The sequence below is a fragment of the Gamsiella multidivaricata genome (genome assembly GCF_025024155.1).
Source record: "Gamsiella multidivaricata strain RSA 2152 chromosome Unknown BC939scaffold_56, whole genome shotgun sequence".
Lineage (NCBI taxonomy): Eukaryota > Fungi > Mortierellomycota > Mortierellomycetes > Mortierellales > Mortierellaceae > Gamsiella > Gamsiella multidivaricata.
Genome location: NW_026251764.1, coordinates 1 through 17,763, shown reverse-complemented (window position 1 = coordinate 17,763; position 17,763 = coordinate 1). Strand labels below are relative to the sequence as shown.

General features: G+C 48.0%; 7 protein-coding genes across 7 annotated transcripts; 3 read left to right on the top strand and 4 right to left on the bottom strand.

The window, feature by feature from the left end:
* Positions 1–877: 877 nt before the first annotated feature.
* On the bottom strand, positions 878–2,023 carry BC939DRAFT_458898 (uncharacterized protein). The gene is made up of 2 exons (XM_051556665.1): positions 1,514–2,023; positions 878–1,373 (listed from the first exon to the last, which is right to left on the bottom strand). The coding sequence occupies exon 2, from the start codon at positions 1,316–1,318 to the stop codon at positions 1,019–1,021; it is 300 nt and encodes a 99-aa protein (XP_051409696.1). The 5' UTR covers positions 1,319–1,373; positions 1,514–2,023; the 3' UTR covers positions 878–1,018.
* Positions 2,024–3,531: 1,508 nt separating this feature from the next.
* Positions 3,532–3,924, top strand: BC939DRAFT_388010 (Gti1/Pac2 family-domain-containing protein; the record flags this gene model as incomplete). The annotated part of the gene is made up of 1 exon (XM_051551855.1): positions 3,532–3,924. A coding segment is annotated over one exon (393 nt), but the record flags the coding sequence as incomplete, so codon positions are not given.
* Positions 3,925–6,075: 2,151 nt separating this feature from the next.
* On the top strand, positions 6,076–8,193 carry BC939DRAFT_413573 (GDP-D-mannose 4,6-dehydratase). Its single transcript, XM_051552963.1, has 4 exons — positions 6,076–6,578; positions 6,721–6,855; positions 6,998–7,224; positions 7,331–8,193. The coding sequence occupies exons 1-4, from the start codon at positions 6,506–6,508 to the stop codon at positions 7,991–7,993; spliced, it is 1,098 nt and encodes a 365-aa protein (XP_051409694.1). The 5' UTR covers positions 6,076–6,505; the 3' UTR covers positions 7,994–8,193.
* A 286-nt stretch (positions 8,194–8,479) lies between these two features.
* Positions 8,480–10,261, bottom strand: BC939DRAFT_505344 (uncharacterized protein; the record flags this gene model as incomplete). The annotated part of the gene is made up of 1 exon (XM_051560648.1): positions 8,480–10,261. The coding sequence occupies one exon, from the start codon at positions 10,259–10,261 to the stop codon at positions 8,480–8,482; it is 1,782 nt and encodes a 593-aa protein (XP_051409693.1).
* Positions 10,262–10,865: 604 nt separating this feature from the next.
* BC939DRAFT_458885 (uncharacterized protein) lies at positions 10,866–11,392 on the bottom strand. The gene has a single exon (XM_051556664.1). It carries the CDS (start codon positions 11,108–11,110, stop codon positions 10,952–10,954), a length of 159 nt encoding a protein of 52 aa, XP_051409692.1. The 5' UTR covers positions 11,111–11,392; the 3' UTR covers positions 10,866–10,951.
* Positions 11,393–11,414: 22 nt separating this feature from the next.
* BC939DRAFT_245240 (Endonuclease/exonuclease/phosphatase) lies at positions 11,415–13,664 on the top strand. The gene is made up of 5 exons (XM_051550954.1): positions 11,415–11,587; positions 11,689–11,939; positions 12,051–12,294; positions 12,385–12,502; positions 12,607–13,664. Exons 1-5 carry the CDS (start codon positions 11,471–11,473, stop codon positions 13,506–13,508), a joined length of 1,632 nt encoding a protein of 543 aa, XP_051409691.1. The 5' UTR covers positions 11,415–11,470; the 3' UTR covers positions 13,509–13,664.
* Positions 13,642–15,232, bottom strand: BC939DRAFT_458882 (eukaryotic translation initiation factor 3 subunit G-domain-containing protein). The gene is made up of 5 exons (XM_051556663.1): positions 15,052–15,232; positions 14,649–14,714; positions 14,257–14,533; positions 13,803–14,142; positions 13,642–13,688 (listed from the first exon to the last, which is right to left on the bottom strand). The coding sequence occupies exons 1-5, from the start codon at positions 15,172–15,174 to the stop codon at positions 13,676–13,678; spliced, it is 819 nt and encodes a 272-aa protein (XP_051409690.1). The 5' UTR covers positions 15,175–15,232; the 3' UTR covers positions 13,642–13,675.
* Between the last annotated feature and the right edge of the window lie 2,531 nt (positions 15,233–17,763).

Here is a 17,763-nt window from a genome sequence, read left to right as displayed (position 1 = left end):
GCGCTTTAGGGTACAGTTCAGCACCCTTACTTAAAAGAAGAAAAAAAAAAAAGAAGGTTGATTAAAAGAAACGAAAAAAAATAAAGGCCGACTGCGCTGCACTCTTCGAACAGCAATTGAATAAAGAGCCAAGGATATCTCGTTGTTGTTGCAGAGACAACGAGTTCACGGATCAGAGGTAGTCTGAACTAGGCCAAAACGGCAAAGTGATATTTTGTCATATTTCTCTGGTTTAGTGCTCGCAATTAGCAATCCATATTCGCTCTATAATCCGGCGCTTACGCCCTATAATCCGACGCCTACGCTCTGTGTACTTTTCCTGCGCAGAGAATAGGGAAGAGTCCCCCATGGGAGATATCTTATCGACCATATGGTTCGTTGCTCGACGCGCCTGCATAGCAGGAATGACGAAGAGAAACATATTCGTGTCTGATGTCCCACATAGACCCCAGTTTCTGATTATACTGTGCTTATGTTGTCAGTCGGTCTCCGGAATCTCAATTTCTTGATTTAGAACTATTGCCCGGATAAAAATATTCCATTTCCAAAAAAAAAAAAAAAAGCACGCATTTGAGGACCCTCAATTGAGAGTAAAGTAGAGAGACAAAGTGGGGTTGAGAGACCTCATTCTTGAGGTTGAGAGAGAAACATCGCTGTAACCAATCCCAGCCTTTCTAAAGTCATTATCATGAAATTCTATCTTGCAGAAACAGCCCTTGGGCCAAATGGCGTCCAGCATTCCTTGCACATGGCTACAGTCCGCGCGATTTGAAGCTTTATCTCTTGAATGAAACAGAAATCCTGTACTGATGGTGTAACGCCTTTACTCCTTGATGACTGCGAAGGTTAGCAACCAGTGAATTGCGAATGAGGATGGCCACAGTTGATACAGTAGCCGTCCAGAACTGAGTACGTTATGTCATAAGGACAGAAGGTGAAGCATAGGAAAAATATACGCTTATATTTTTTTACACTCCATGCCAATCGAGGCTCGGATAGTAGATTAGCCCCACGCGCCTTATAAGCAAGTTACAAAAGTTGTAGTACAATAGTGATATTTATGGCGATCTTGAACTACAACACCAACAGCCCCGTCCCGCGACCCTATCTTATTTTTGTCCGTAAGATAGACCTGTTCAGCTCGTTTACGCTTGTCGTATTCAAGGAAAGAATAAAAAAAAGTCCGGTTGCTCTTGCGCTCGTGTAGTTGGATAGCGTGGTTAAACTCAAAATAAGCGCACAGTACAACACTCTCAGAGCTGGAAGAATATATTGCCAGCCTGGCTAAAATAGATGCCAGCATTAACCCGTCCCTCATCTATTGCCCGCAACCAGTGAATGCACTCACTCAAGGGTTTAAGGATCGCTCTTGGCTGCTGCTGTTACAATTTCAGCCGAGGGCAACAATAGCAAGTAGACAGTCGGACGAAGACCGAGGAAAAATTAGGATACGAAGACATATTGGCAGATTCACATGCGCATGAAGGCCGCACTTCAACAAGGGTGTGCTTGCCTAATTGAGAGTATCCCGACATCCATTGTTGTGTTCCTCATTCTGTTATTATGATGAGCCTTGCAGAAGCAGCGTGTTTGCAAGTTCTTTTTTACAAGTGGTTGGTGCAAAAGGGATAATGGCGAGACTCAGTTGCCTGTTGTGATCCACTTACTACTGGGTGGTAATGGAGCACTGCTTAACAGCGTGCAGAAACTGGTTACGACGAGAATAAAAAAAAACGATACTGTGGTGCTGGGATTGCGGAATTGGCCTTGCTGAACTTTTGATGAACGATAACGTAAGGGAGAGGGATATGCGCGCCAGTGTTGGGTGCCAGTAGCAGTAGAGATCCTGGTATCTGTTCTTGATGGTTGTTTCGGTCAGTCGGCCATCCAGTCATCCAGAGATCACTAATGAAAGAAGAATAAGTTTTCTGATTGAATGCAATGTAGTCTAAATGCACTGCAGTAACACAAACACTTCTCACAGACAAAAAGCTTAATTGAAGTTGCCTTTGGGATCCCTCTGCCCCCCAAAACCTGGCCCGGCAGACGATTTACCCTTCAGTCTAGAGTGGAGTCTAGTGGCTTGCCTCTGCTTGATTTCTAATAAAAAAATGGAATACAGATAAAGGGAGCATCAATGCGCAATTGAATTCAGAAAAATGTCTCGCTGGCTCTGACTGGCTGGCTATGGAAGAAGATGGACCGAGGGGGAAGAGGAGAGGAGGGGAGGGGTTGTCCAAAGAAGAAACACGATGACGACCTTTCCTTCTGCTTCTTCCTGCCTGTCCATATTATCGTGTCTCGCTGTCTTATTATATTACCCAATTCAGTCATTCCAACACAAACAGGATCGGCGGCGGACACTCTCCTCCCTGCCAATATATCGCTCTATTTTATAATCTTATTTCGAAGGACATCATCTGGCTTCCTCTCACTTATAAAAGGCGATTTCCCTTTACAACCAAAACCAGCTCCATTTTCCATTCCCTCTCCTCTCTCCCCTCCTTCTCTCCCCTCTCTCCGGTGTCTTTACTTTTCTTCGCTCTGCACCCTGCGCGCTCCACTCTCTGCCCATCCCCCACTCCTCTATCTACACTAGAGCATCCTTCCTTGACATCTGTTCGCACCCATCCGTCGCACACCCCAATTTCTTTCTCTTCTTAGCCTCCTCCGCTGCTCTCGAATCTGATAGACCTGCCACGATCGACCGTTCCTCGCTGCTGCATCAACACCCACACTCTCTTCCCATCTTATCCAGCCTCAACCCTAAACAGCGAGAGCCACTGCGCGTTTACAAATTATCGCGCCGTTCACTACCGCAGTCTCTATTTGTCCTTCGTCTGCCTAGATCCCTCTCTTTCTTGTTCCCCTCATAAACATTCAAGAGGCAGTTAGATCCCGGAACAACTCGTACTTAGTATTTTTCCATTTATTTTTCAGCTGCACTGAGTGTCTTCCTAAACAGTGGAAATTTCTTGTTCCATTTAAACTACTTTTGCACACCTTTATTTTCTTCATATTCCCTATCACACCTCCGCACTCTTTCTTTTCCTTCCTTCCTTCCTTCAGACCCCACTGCACATCGTTGGCAACACCACCACTCCAGATCTACCATCGCTTCATTCATATCAAAGCAGCGATGGATCCCAACTCTATGGAAACCTACTATGGTCTCATCAAGTCCGCACAGGACGCCCTCATCATCTTTGAAGGCAAGTATTTAACACATATCCACCCCGGAAACCCCTTTGGAACCGGATGTGTTAGTCATCCGTAGGACGATCAGATGGCCTGTTGTGTCTTGATCAGCACCATTTTCTGACGCCCTTTGGGCTATTGAGCGGCACTTTGGGGCACAATGCTATTATTCGTCAGGAATCAGCAAAAAGAAAATGGTTTTTGCTAGAATGAACAGGATGGATGATAAAGACAGGAAATGGAAATTTCCAATGCGGCCCATAGGATCGTCTGGATAATCCTAGTCTTTCGGTCTTTACTAACATCAACCCTATTCTATATAATTAACAAACAGCCTGCCATCTCGGTATCATCTCCAGAGTCCATCGCCGTCTTTCTGACATTGAGCGCCAATGCGTCCGGTCAGGTTCCGTCTACTGCTTCGATGAGCGTGAGGCCGGCATGAGACGCTGGACCGACGGCAAGAGCTGGAGCCCCAGCAGGGTTACCGGCAGCTTTCTCACCTACCGCGAGCTCGATGACTCTCAAGGCACCGGCAGCAAGAACGTCTACCGCCCCGACGGCCTGCTGAAACAGTCGTTCTCCATCACAACTTCGGATAACAAGAAGTTGCATCTGATCTCGTACTACACCAACGAGGATGTTGCCTCGGAACGACTCTTTGAGACCCCCTCTCGCGACCCTCGCTTTGCTCACGTTGTCATTCCACTGGGTATCTATCCTGATACCTCGTCCCATGCGGACTCGCACTCGACTCCATCCACGAATCAGTCCAGCCCCTCGCCACCCACGCGGTCGCGCCACCGTCCCCATCACCGTGCCTTCCAGCACAAGGACGAAGATCGAGCTGACATCCCCCGCCGTACCGAGCCATCTCCATACAGTTCTCTTGCAGGGCATCGCCGTACCCACTCGGGGTCGGTCAATGGCAAGGACTACCGGTACTCTCCCATTCCAGCATCTATTCAAGGCTCAAGATCCCGTTCCAATAGCAATAATGCTGGGTACTCTCCGTATGCCTACGGATCATATGGCCCCGGCCCCGAAAAGCGCTACAATTCCACAAGTCCTTCAGCCACGTCTTCCTTCCCGACACCACCATTGAACGCCTACTCCCCCACGACCTCGTGGGCCTCGGATGACGACCAACCCCTGGTTGCCTATACTGCCACACCTGAACGAAGCGATGAGATGACATCGGTGATGATCCCAGCGTTGCGTGAGCTACCCTTGCTTGCGACCAGCTTTGATCATCACAAGGCCGCTGATATTTCTGGCACCGATGAGCCCTACACACCTGCTGCCACATCTGCAGCGTCCTCAAACCACAGCGAACAGGATTCGCTGTCCGTGCTGGCCAATCTCGCAACAGATACGCTACTCTTGCCGAAACTAGAGCCGAAGGAGATCTTGAGAGAGAGGGTCCGCTGGGTGGAAGATGATCGACAGCTTCGCGCATTGTCTTCGATGTTGCGACTTTGAAGAGAGACATTATTATTATTTTCTTTTCCTGCTTCTTCATACTTGTATTTTTATTACGCCCACAACAGCGTGAGCCACATTCTTCGTTTTTTCGCCTTTTTTGTTGTACCATAGTCCGTCGCGCAGCCCCTATATGCTATTTGCTTTCTGCAATCGCTGCAGGCAAAGCTGAACATGTATGATACTTTGATCCTCTCTGCGTAATAAAAAAGAAAATCCTGAGAGATACTAGATAACACAATTTCAGTAACGCAGCGCGCGTAAGGGATAAGGCTGAATAATTTTTGCGAACGAAGTTGGCTTGTGTTTGGAACGGGAGGGACATTACGCGTCAGGCCTCTTCTTAGTGCGTCACTCACAATAATTCATAAGGACAGGCTGCTGCTGTGTTGAAGACTTGAAGCGAGCCTGGTCCCATTGTCGAAAACATACGATATATGTACGCAGAAGAAAATATATGATACATTGTCGAGCTGTATTGCACCTCTTTTATTGAAAGAACAAGACTCGAAGGGCTCCAAGTACCTTGGAAGTACAGGGCGTCCCTCAAGGTCATCTGTATCTGTGTGGGTAATTTTGTGATGACCAGATGCCATCTTTCTTCAATTTTTGGGCCTGGCAAATGGTACAGGCACGTTCATGACCTGAACGTACTATATCTCTGTTACTTTTCCGATGACAGGTACCAAGCGAGAGGGGAAGGCATCTTTGTTTCTTTCCCATCGTTTTCATTAAATCCATAAGCACTTCATGTCCACGGCCATTGAGATCTTTCATCTTTCTTCGCCCTCCCTTTCATAGCTAGGACCAATACTGTGCGCGTGCATAACCAAAAGAAATAAAGGCGACATAGATCTCGTTCATGAACAAAGAAACGAAGGAAGAGACCTGCATATTCGAGTAAAAAGGCAGAAGGAGGAATCCATAAAAAGAACGAGCCGCGGCCTGCCAGTCTTAGCTCGCTACAGCCAGTAGACCCAAACTGAACACACGGTTTCTTCTCCCGAGTGCCAAGGATGCGTTGTTAATGGCCTTCATCCCTGATACCTTAATGACAAGTTGCGTTCGATCCTTGCGATGCTGCATTAGAGCATGCCGCGGTGCAGATCTTGAGCGACGAATCTGAAGTCGGACCAAGTAACGTGTTTCCACTTGATGGTCGGGCCCATAATTCGCGCACGCATCCAACTTTGGCAGCAATATTGGAAGTGTTGGCAAACCGGTTCAGAAAATGCTATGCCATGTCAATTGAATAAGCAAGAAAAACAGATCAACATGGGATATGAAAAATGAAATAGACGACAAAGAGCAAAAAGTAATTTAGGATTGACACAGCGAAAGGGAAGGAAGGTATAGATTGGGAGACGTGGGCCATGGATAGATGGACGAGAGAACAGGCTATTAATATATTTCCCTCGATGAAATTAGCTTAGTTCCCAATAGGACTTTCTGCAAGGAAGAGATAACAAACTGGGTCCCTCTACGAGAAGCACACCACCAGTAGAAATGAGCTTCCTGATCCGCAAACATCATTGGTCGAGACGGGTGCGCGAGCAAGAAAACCTTATCGAACATACCTCGTCCTCAGGTCTGTAGACCTTCTTGAGAGCATCAGCACACCCTTCACAACCTTCATCAGTCTTCATCGACTTTCATCACCCTTCAGCACCTCTCCTCCCGCGCCTCATCTTCATCTTCATCCTCATCGGTCTGTAGCTATAAAAACCCCTCCCTTCCGCTTCTTTCGCTTTTTCCGCAACTCCATCTCTCCTCATCCCCTTCCGCTCTCTCACCCCACTCTACATAACACATCCTATATCACACCATGTCTTCCCCCATTGAGGTTGTCAACATGTCCCCCGAGGACTACCGCAAGCGCAAGGTCGCCCTCATCACTGGTAAACATCATCAAGGCCTATTCTTCCTGTCCCTGGGCTCCCGTTGATACCGATCCAATTCCAGATCTCCCCTGATCTGCCTCCAACGGCGAAATTTCCCTGATTAACACGCGTTATTTCATTCTACCTCAATGACCCATAGGTATCACCGGTCAGGATGGTTCTTACCTCGCTGAGCTCTTGATCGAGAAGGGCTATCAGGTCCACGGAATCATCCGCCGCTCGTCCTCCTTCAACACCGGCAGAATTGAGCATCTCTACAAGGATGCCCACGAGAGTAAGTTTATGCCACTGGATTTTTACCTCATGGACCTAGGATTGGGATCATGGCATTCACGAGGAGGATCTCTCTTAGCGCTGCACACATGAATGCTAATCAACTCTCTCCCCCCCCCACTCTCCGCGTTCTTTCTTCGTAGACCCCAAGATGCGTCTTCACCATGGTGACTTGACCGACTCGACCTGCCTCGTCCACATCATCTCCAAGATCCTCCCTACCGAGGTCTACAACTTGGGTGCTCAGTCCCACGTCAAGGTCTCGTTCGATATGTCCGAGTACACTGCTGATGTCGATGCCGTCGGAACTCTCCGTCTCCTCGATGCCATCCGCACTTGCGGTCTTGCCCACCTCGTCCGCTTCTACCAGGTATTTACAGAGCCCTTTTCATGCGGTTCCTGAAAAATTGCCGCCTTCCGAGGGATTAAAAAAAAAAAGCTCACGCAAAAACTAATCTACTCGATCCTCTGTTTAGGCTTCCACCTCCGAGTTGTACGGAAAGGTCCAGGAGATCCCCCAGAGCGAGACTACTCCCTTCTATCCTCGCTCTCCCTATGGTGTCGCTAAGATGTACGCTTACTGGATCACGATCAACTACCGCGAGGCCTACAACATGTACGCCTGCAACGGTATCCTCTTCAACCACGAGTCCCCTCGCCGTGGCCGTACCTTCGTCACTCGCAAGATCACTTGCGCCGTCGCCTCGATCCACCTCGGCAAGCAGGAGTGCCTCTATCTCGGTAACTTGGATGCCAAGCGTGATTGGGGTCACGCCCGTGACTACGTCGAGGGCATGTGGAGAATGCTCCAGCAGGAGACCGCAGACGATTTCGTCCTCGCCACTGGAGAGATGCACACTGTTCGCGAGTTTGTCGAGAAGTCCTTCAAGGCTACTGGCAAGACCATTCGTTGGGAGGGCACTGCCGAGGAGGAGGTCGGTATCGATGATGATGGCAAGATCCGCGTCCGTGTTGACCCAGCCTACTACCGTCCCACCGAGGTCGAGTTGCTCTTGGGTAACCCTAAGAAGGCCAACGAGAAGTTGGGCTGGAAGCGCCAGGTCGAGTTCGATGCCTTGGTTGAGGAGATGATTAAGGCTGACTTGGTTGGTGTTGCTGCCGGCGATGTTTTCAACTAAGTGATTCCGTTGGATCCTTTCTTTCGCTCCTACTTGTTGTTACTTTGTAATTTTGTATTCATACTCCATCCCAACATAGAATTCATACCTAATCTTCTCGCCCTCTCCTCATCCTCATCTTCTCCCCGATAAGAAAAAAAAAGTTCATTTTGTAGAAAATAATTAAAGCAATAATTAAAGCAAAACCATGCTGCTGTTGAATCTAAAAAAAAAACTGTAAAGTGGAAACCCCTTGCACGACCCATGCACTGTGCGACCATGCAGCCATCCATGTGTTTAAAATTGAGGTCGAAAAAAATACCCATTAGATTATCTTCGTGCAGGGCGATTCTTCGCTCCAACGTACGCGTCTGCCATAACATCAAGAAGCAATGTTAAAGCACATTGCGTCTTTGACATCCGTCATCTTTCTTTGCAACATCGCGGGTGGTAGTAGTCAAGTAGAAAGATAAAAAAAATTGGATTATGTATAAATATGTATCGTATCTACTGGTTCATTTGTCGCATCTCCCATTGTAGACGCTTTCGCTCCAAAGCCAATTTCTCGCGCTCGACCGCAATCTTGTCGACCTCGACCTTGACCCTCCGCTCCTCCAATGCCAGAGTCCTCATTAAAAACGACCGGTCGTCTGCATTCATCTGGCTTGGAATCATATACCCCGTGCCGCCACCGAGTATTCCTCCGAGTGATAACATAGACGTACCTAGCCCACCACTGGGATGTCTCTGCAATCCTTGGTTCGAAGACTTGCCATATTTATTCGCCTGTGCCTTCACGCCCGAGGATGTAGTCGAAGCATTAACTGTGCCCACCGTAGGCCCTCTCTTGCCGCCCCTACCATTTCGACTGTTGGTCTTTGATGCTATGGCGCTGTTCTGGAAAGAAAGAAGCGAAGAAGCATCGAGGTGTTCATCCTGACCATCGTCTTCCTCCTCCTCTTCATCCTCGTCAAAGTCGTGTTCATAGTCATTTCCAAGGTCTTCCTGCGCATCCTGAAATCCTCCATCGTTGTCATCGTCATCATCATCGTCATCGCTTTCCTCCGTGGCACCCATGCTTGATAGTCCCGTCAGATCCTGACCTGTGAGACTCGATCCAAGTCCAGATCCAATTGCTCCTAAAACCGAACGTGCCTGGTTGGAATGGTGTGTAGTATTATGCAGCCCATAAGTGGTAGCTGGTACTGCCGATCCTGCGGATGCGGTTGATTTGCCACCAAGTGCGCTCGATTTCAAGCGTTTTGAACCATTAGATAGCATGGTGGATGGTTGGTTCTGAGTTGTCGATACGGACGTCGTTGGGCGTTGAAGGTAATCAAAGGAGTTCAGGCCATTGTGCGACGAAGACGATGAAGTGGTTGCCATGGTTGCCGCTGTCGTTGCTCCTGTGTTGGCATTTCCACGTCTCTTGCGCGAATTGACTGAGGAAGATGGTGCGAGTGTTTGCTTAGACCTGTCCACGGAAAATATGTCTGCAGGGGAGGAAGAGTCTTGATGATGATGATTATAGTGGTGATCCTCGTTGCTGTTATGTATCGCAGAAACACCAGGAGTCGACGTCGGGAGCAAAATTCCCGAGGCCGCAAGTAGCTCAGACGTTGACTGACCATGTCCCATACGGTGGTGATTACTGTTTCCCAGGTTAGCTAAGGACTGAGGTGTCAAGGTGGCCGCTGCTGATCCTCGATGCTGCTGATGATGAGTATGGTGGTGTAGTTGCTGTGAGTCATTCAAGCCCGAAGTCGCTCCCGTCGACGATGACGACGACCCATGCGCCAACAAATGCCCAGGTGTGACCAAACTAGGACCTGACCCGGACCCTGGTCCCATAGAATTCAAACTGGCATCCCCGCCTCCAATGCCTCCTATACCAGCTCCAGTAGTGCCCGAAGTACCCAAATCTGTATCAATAACTCTTCCCTGCAGGGTCGCAAGTTTGCCCAACAGCTCGTTCTTTTGCCTGTCCTCCTTGGATTCTTGCTTTTGGTGCCGGAGATGTGGACTCGCGCGCATGGCCAGATAGTCGACGATCATCTTGTCGCAACGGGTTCGACACGTCCGTGGATGCGGCAGCTTCCCATCCGGACGAGGATTGCATTTGCTCTTGAACTCTTCTGCAACGGCGTTCCAGGCCACCATGATAGCTCCGTCGCGAGATGAGATCTTATAAGGACAGGGTTTGGCGTTCAGGACAATCTGGAGCAGCAGAATCTCGTCGTCCTTGTGGAATCGGAACCGCTGCTTGCGGTCGTCATCAGCTGTCGACATTATGACGCCTTGGTGGCCAGGTGTTCGATGTGCGCGGGAAAAGACTGGACGTAGAAAAGCAATGGATTTGTATACGGAGCTAGATCCAATAGGTCTCGCAGAGACCAGGTCGGTTACTGTCCAGGGGGATTGTGCTATATATGTCAAATGATATCGATGCAGACGATGGACTGTGTGACAATGGTTAAAAGAAGTGTTGAACAGCTATATTGAGAGGAAGAGAAGAAGCCAGCATGTGTGTGTTCACCATATTCTTCCCTCCTTTTATAATCTGTGGGCCATCGAAGTTACGTTAACACACTTCAATTGGGCATTCATGGTTTACTTAACACGCATTGGATTTCTTTTATCGTTGCGTTCCAGGAACGACTCATTGCACGCCTACTTACATGTTCAAAATGCTAATGTTAATCGAAGAGATCTCTTCTCTCACGAAGATGTAGATGTTGTCTGGACCCTTGTTGCTTGTCAGAGCATTAGCTTGGCGGATGAAAGAGTCGATGGGCTGGGTTGCAGGAAAAGTAAAGGGAGAGGGCGACTGGAGGGGCGGGATAAGTAAAGTCATCACGTGTTACCTTCATACGCTTACTCGAAGGGAGATAAGAGCGTAAGTAAGTTCTAAACTGCATGTCAATGTTATGAATAGCCAAGCAAGGTCGAGTCGGTGCTAAGGCTGCAGGAGCGGGCTTTTTAAACACTCGACCCAGTGGTGAAGCAGGGCTTGTTCGCAGGTGTCAAACCTCTCTTGATCCTTATTAGCTCGCATGTTGAGGACCATTGACCACGATAACAAACTCTAGATTGGTGGGCAATGGTGGCGATGGAGGTGATAGAGACAAAACCCCCCATGGCATAGCGTATCTGATTTATTTATTTCTCAAGCTTGCTACTTGACTCAAGCTATGTCTCGACGCGTATCGACCGACTGCTTCTGGTCCTATCTGATGAACATACAACAAGATACGATATAAGGCAAGGATCTATGAAGTAGCTTGAAGCTAGACTAAAACGGATCTGCAAAAATGCGCCATGTAGATGGAGTGATAGGAGTTGTTGGAGCGGAGGCGGTGGTGACACAGAAACAAAAAAAAATACGTTCAAAGCAGCCGATTCAAAAAGAGCTCCCGCCCACCTGAAGAGCTAAACGATTCCACAACAACTTTCCTCATTCACTTTTAACGGTCCATCACCAACAAGCAGCAATTAGCCATGTCCCGACCCAGCAGAAGAATGCTCACCCTTCCCACTGCTCAGGAATTCACTCAGGGCACCAACCCGATTCGCCTTCACAAGAAGAGAGATCGCTTCCTCTTTATGACCTACAATGTAAAGAAAAGACCACTGCACACTTATTTTTATTGCCACCAAATCTGAATATACCATGCCCAATGGCCCCCTAACCCAACTTACTCTTGACACTTAAACAGCTCCTGGCACAGGGCCTGATCCGCCGTGATATGTTCCCGCACGCCAGTCAAAAGGCCCTCCGCTGGAAGTTCAGAAAACAGAACATACTCCAAGAATTCCTCGCCTTCAATCCTGATCTGGCCTGCCTGCAGGAGGTCGATTTTTGGGACGAGGTGTATCACCCAGCCCTGACCAAGGCCGGTTACGAAGCCGTGTACTATAAGAACCAGAACAAAAAACACGGCTGTGCCATCATCTGGCGTAAATCCAGGTATGCTCAACTCTTGTCGGTACATTAATACACGATCTCTTGAAGCTGTTGGATTTGTTCTTGACGCAGAGTATATCTCAATTGCTTGCCTCCATTCCCCTTCCTCCTCAGGTTCGAAAAGGTGGACCAGTTAACTTTGGAGTACGACGATATTGGACAACCGACCTTCATGACTGGAAACATCGGCCTCATGGTCGGCCTACGACCCTTAAAGCACCAGCCCGAGAACCCAGACCCGAATGCGGACATGGTACTCCCTGAAGAAAAGGAAGATCATGACCAAGGCTCCACCGGCAATGGAACTACTGATGATGATGGAGACATAGGTCTTCCAGGAGGCATATTGGTTGCCACTGTATGTGATGCATACCGCTCTAAAAGACAACTGACGCTGATGTTATCAAAAACTGCTCTCTGACAAATTGGTTAATTCTTGTACCCATAGACACATCTGTTCTGGAGACCCGATGGGTCGTATGAGCGCCTTCGTCAAGCATCCATCTTGCTCGACAGAATCAATGAGTGGAACCAGAAACTGAACTACACAGTTTTGCTCGGCGGAGGTAATTATTTCTCTCGCTCTACATGCTACCTTGAAGTGCAAATTACAACATCAGTGTCAAATACGCATTCTGAATATGGACACTATTCTATCGTGTCCTTCTAGACTTCAACACGACTCCCCGAGATGCAGCATATCGAGCCATGACCAGGAACAAGATGCCTCCGCGGCAGATCCCTGACCTAGAGAAGTGGCTCGTAGAAGAGGTCACTCGTGTCCAAGAGGCCGAGACAGAAGCGGCAGTATCTGCCTCACAAGAAACCGATGATGAATCCAAAAAACCGGTCGATGCAGATCAGCACGACGCAGACGTCGAGCAGTTATCTTCACAGACCGCGAAACTGGGTCTCAACGGAATAACCGATGACACCACAAATGGCAAGAAAAAAGAGGACGAAAAGGTCTCTGACCTTCCCTACCGTGCCCCACCAACAGGCATCATCCTGCCCAAAAACACCTCCACCAAGTCATCCTCAGCAGAACCTGAATCAACGATCCAAGACCCTGCTAGTTTCGCTTCATCTAATGATCCAAAGATCAAGAACCTGGCTACTACCAGCGCCTCTTGTTCAGGCGGCGAGGATGCTCCTGTCCTAGCGCCTCTCGAGGCATTCACCCCTCCACGAGATCTTCTCGCATCAATCGAAACCCACGTTCGCTGCATCAGTATCTATGGACAATACGAGAGCTTGATCAAGGACAACTCGGCTGAGGTGAATGCTAAACTTGCTACTGCGACAGCCACGCAAGAGTCGACTGCTACCGAGGCATCCAAGGAGCACACCCATGGAGAGCCGATCTTCACCAACTTTGCGACATGGTTCAAAGACACGCTCGACTATGTATATCTTTTCGATGAGCCCCGCCCAGAGAATGGTGCCCGACTTGTGCCTCTAAGACTACTCGAGATTCCTGACCAGAGCTTTTTAGGCCATGGTCTGCCCGATGAGAATTTCTCGAGTGACCATCTCTGCCTTATGGTCGAGTTTGCGATCCTTTCTAGATGATAGATTATCTCCATAGGCTTGAATCTCCTGTTCACTTATTTCCATAATCTACAATGATATCCATATGGCTGGTTCCACTGAGTGCTTGACAATGACTGGAAAAAAAAAAAGAAAAAGAGAAATAAAGAAAGATGGTCGACTGAGATTTATTACAAACACAAAGATATTTAAGCAGATGACCTAGTAAGCGAGAAGAAAAGGTGGATGGAGGAACAGGAAGAAAACAGTTAGAAACAATGAAGCCCGCTATCATGCACGCCTAACAAGTTCGAAACCCAAAATGATTCTGCTTACTTGGCCCACTCCACACGAAGAATCAAATTATCATAACCACGTCCGTCAATAGCCTCAAGCGCACGCTGAGCATCCTCACGCATTGTAAACGAAACAAAGGCGAAGCCCTTGCAGACATTGGTCTCGCGATCGCGTGCCAAGAAGACGCGAGAGATGTGACCAAAACGATTGAACAGCTCCGAAACATCGCCCTCGGTCGCATCCTCGGACAAGTTGGTGACACGGAGCGTGGGCTGCTCGTCGCGCTTCTCGCGCATCAAGTCGCGATCCTTGGGTCCTGTAGCTCCGGCACGCATGTGAGGAGCAATGTACTTGCCGCCAACCTGCTGTTCCTCGGGAGCTGTTTGTAAAAAGCAGAAAAAGTGAGACGTCAGCGATATTGATTCCTTAAACTCCTCTATTCTGATAGTCCTATAATCCGACTTTGCGTTCTGTAGCAAAAAGAATTCCTTACCGGCTTCCTCGGCAGCGGCAGAAGAAGCAGCGGCAGCATCCTCCATGCCAAGAGAATCCTTGTAGGGGCACTTTGTGGTGAAATGGTCGCCCTTGCAGATACGGCAGAGAATCTTCTTGTTCTGGAGCTGCTGCTTCATGGCCTCGTGCTTCTCGTCTACCTCCTGCACAATCTGTCCAGTCGAAGAGAGCTTCAACTTGATATTGTCACCAACATTGGTTGTGGCAGGATCTGGACCAGGTTTGTTGCCGCGCTCCTTGCCGAATTTTGGCCATTTCTAGCAAATAGCCCAGCGTTTTTTTTTTGTGTGTGAGTAAATAAGTAGTTAGATCACTATCCGACTGCGGATTTGCCATGGTTTTAAAGCCGTTAAATCTGAACGGTGTCTGTACCTTGCGACTGGCTACAGCCTTATTAACGACATCGTGAATCAGCTTCTTCTGAGTGCGGCGAGTGACCTATAATAGTCAAAGAAGAAATGAGGAGCAAGGTACGTCAGTGATGGTGAATAATCCGTGATGTCTCTTATAGTGTTGACCGTTGGAATGCCTCCTTGTCCGTGCGCCGCAATATATCCCTGTGCCCCTATCTTCAACACCTGGTATGTCTGTCAGTCCAGGGACGGCCTGATATTCAGGTCGCATGATCCTCTGTTCGCCGCTAATAGAGTGTAGTTACTTCATTATGTCCAATGTTACCCTGATTCCTTTATGTTGTTGGTTATCGCTGCTGTCGGTGTCTCTTTTGGCTGGGCGGGATTCGAGATCCTCTGTGGTTGTGTGTACTGGTTTGTACCTTGACTTTTTTGCCGTCCTCGTTGGTCTTGTATTCAATGATGGTGGTGATGCCGTTGGCATCGGTGAAGGTCTGGGGCTGATCTTCACCATCGACCTCGTCGGCCCAGTTTGTGGCAGGCATGATGTGTACGTGTAAGTGCGTTGGTGGAGAGAGGTGGATGCGAGACGTAGAAGTGTTGATCCCAGCAAAAAATAACAAAGACCTGATCTCTCGAGTGTTTGTACAGAGATATCGACTTTCTACCTCTACAGTGACGTCAGCAAGTGAAACCGGTAACCTGAACTTTTCCGCACTAACTCACTGATTGGCTCGAAATAGCGTTGAGTTTTATTGTTTTCTCGCGTGCGGAAATAATGAATATGCACTAAGAGAATTTACTGGCAGCGAGAACCGGCATTAACTTCATCTATTCCTTTTACCTCGCGTACTGCTTTCTGAAGGAGTGCTGCCGCAGAAACAAAGTAGGTCTCCGTGCACTTCCTGGTCTTGCCATTGTGAACCACTCGACCAAGCTCCATCCAAGCCTGGCGAATTGTCTCCTCACACTCCCGCATCATTTGAGCCCTTTCCTCCTCCTGCCGTCTTCTTTTTTCCTGCATCTCCTGTTGTCGCACGGCTTGGAGTCGCTGCTCTTCCTCCTCTCGTGCTGCTTGTAGTTGTTGAAGTAGATTCGGAGAGAGGAACTCCTCTAACGGAGGGCCATAATCCTCTTCCAGGACGGTTTTCTCATTCTCGTCATTGACTGTCCCGTTAAGGTCAGTTGCATTATTGTCAAACCCCACTTGGAACCTTGGATAGATCCTCGATACCAAGAACATGTGCTTACACGGTAGACTGTGTTTTTCGTTGTCGGGGCAAGAACAGGAGCGGAGCCATTTGTCCGACAATACATCGATAGCATATTGCGCCTCAGGCGGGGTCTGAAACGACAACACAGAGATCAAGCCTTCCACAGACTTAGTAATGTCGATCAATGTTCTCGCCCGAGCCGAATCAACTTGGATGGCCTTTTTACGCCGTACCTCCTCGTGGAATGTTAGGCGACGGGGTTGAAGGCCGCTTGTGATCTTGAAGTATGTGGTGCGGTACTGGCTTTCCACCACACCTAGCAGGATGTAGATGAGTTCGTCGGCTCGCAAGTTGCGCTTTCCTGCCAGAAAGTTTTGCTTGAGGTTTCGATGCCATCGCTCCACAAGGTTATTTGTGTTAATATGTTGATGGTTCTATTTCAAATGAATAAAATGCTTCAACGTTAACAAATTGACTAGAATAAGACCAGTTACATATCATAGACCAGCCCATTTAATGAGATAGTGTATGTTAATGACTTTGATTTGTAGATATAGTGGTGTAACAAGGCGAAGAGTGGAAACAAGAACTGCTTTTAATAATATTGCTGTGCACGGATATATATACTACGTATATGACTACTGTTGCAAGTGGCCAGTATATGTATATATGTGTAATTATTATTAAAGTTAGTTCTCTTTTTCACTTCCTTCGTCTTGTTACACACAGCTATTTAAGAGCACCGTTGCCAAATGATAGAATCTCAGTCTTTATCTACTCAATCACATACTCACATACTCAGACCCAGACCTATTGCACAAGGCGATCAGAAAGCTGAGATCTCTCGATTACTTACTGAATGATAGAGAAGTGCCCATCGGCGCATGCTTTCCTTGTTGATCCATTGCTTCTCCATGTATTTGATGAGTACATCAGCATTCTGAAACCGCTCTTTAAACTGCTCCCATTGCTCTTCAAGATCAGCCTCGGTTTTTGCTTCGCGAATTTTTCGCAGTAGCGGACGCATTTGTTTTGCATTTGCCATCTAAAATTGCGCGAGAAAGAGTCGTGTTAATGGTTTGAGGGATATGACTGTATGCCCTCCCCAGTATTTTCTATCCTCCCATAGTTTCGCGACATGAAAGAGGCACAAATAAATAGAGGCGTGCGGGAATGCGCTTCTGATTGCTTGATGTTCGGTCTTAGCACAGTCCACCATGAACCTTTCCATCCGGAGGTTGCACTCCCTCTTCAGCCACGAGAGCCATGCGATGATCGGATACCTGTGGTTATGCAGTCGCTGTCAGTCTTTGTACCTAGCATTATCTTTTATGCACTTCCATTCGCGTTGACGTACTGTGATTCCGTGTTCGAGATCATGAACGAGATAGGTATCGGTTGGAGCGAGCGAACATCCTTCACCAGAAGAGTAAACAAGTACCCAGATTGGACTGATCCTTCTAACGGCCTGAGTTCCTTGACAACCTTGTGCGTCGAATCCATACAGGCAATGTTTGCGTTGTCTCGCATGATCTACATGTACATTGGGAACAGAGGAGCGATTTGAGTTAGCAGGAAAAAAAAAATAAAAACAAAGAAAAGGTACTGAGAGCACATGCAAAGAGAACCTTGATTTGGAATGAAGAAGACCAGGCTATCATGTAGTTCTTGCCATCGAGTTTTGCTACATCTTCATCAAATAGCGATTTGCCACCCTCTTTTCGAATGGTGTCCATCCAAAGTTTCACACTCAAAGAAACATCATAGTTCTTCTTGTATGCCAAAGTCTTGTGTCGGTACATAGCGCTTCGGACATCGTCGTACCTAATAAAGAGGGACTTGGGGCGAGGGTCTTCCGGGTTGGCCTCCAGCTAGTGTATGCAAAGGCGTTAGCTCCATAGAAGAGGATAGTGAGATAAC

Coding starts and splice junctions, on each gene's coding strand:
- BC939DRAFT_245240 (XM_051550954.1), top strand. CDS start 11,471: ATGTCCCGACCCAGCAGAAGAATGCTCACCCTTCCCACTGCTCAGGAA. Junction 11,588..11,688: donor TCCTCTTTATGACCTACAAT/GTAAAGAAAAGA, acceptor ACACTTAAACAG/CTCCTGGCACAGGGCCTGAT. Junction 11,940..12,050: donor ATCATCTGGCGTAAATCCAG/GTATGCTCAACT, acceptor CTTCCTCCTCAG/GTTCGAAAAGGTGGACCAGT.
- BC939DRAFT_413573 (XM_051552963.1), top strand. CDS start 6,506: ATGTCTTCCCCCATTGAGGTTGTCAACATGTCCCCCGAGGACTACCGC. Junction 6,856..6,997: donor CTACAAGGATGCCCACGAGA/GTAAGTTTATGC, acceptor CTTTCTTCGTAG/ACCCCAAGATGCGTCTTCAC. Junction 7,225..7,330: donor ACCTCGTCCGCTTCTACCAG/GTATTTACAGAG, acceptor TCCTCTGTTTAG/GCTTCCACCTCCGAGTTGTA.
- BC939DRAFT_458882 (XM_051556663.1), bottom strand. CDS start 15,174: ATGCCTGCCACAAACTGGGCCGACGAGGTCGATGGTGAAGATCAGCCC. Junction 14,715..15,051: donor AGGACGGCAAAAAAGTCAAG/GTACAAACCAGT, acceptor TGACTATTATAG/GTCACTCGCCGCACTCAGAA. Junction 14,143..14,256: donor TGCCGCTGCCGAGGAAGCCG/GTAAGGAATTCT, acceptor TTTTACAAACAG/CTCCCGAGGAACAGCAGGTT.
- BC939DRAFT_458885 (XM_051556664.1), bottom strand. CDS start 11,110: ATGGGGGGTTTTGTCTCTATCACCTCCATCGCCACCATTGCCCACCAA.
- BC939DRAFT_458898 (XM_051556665.1), bottom strand. CDS start 1,318: ATGAGGGACGGGTTAATGCTGGCATCTATTTTAGCCAGGCTGGCAATA.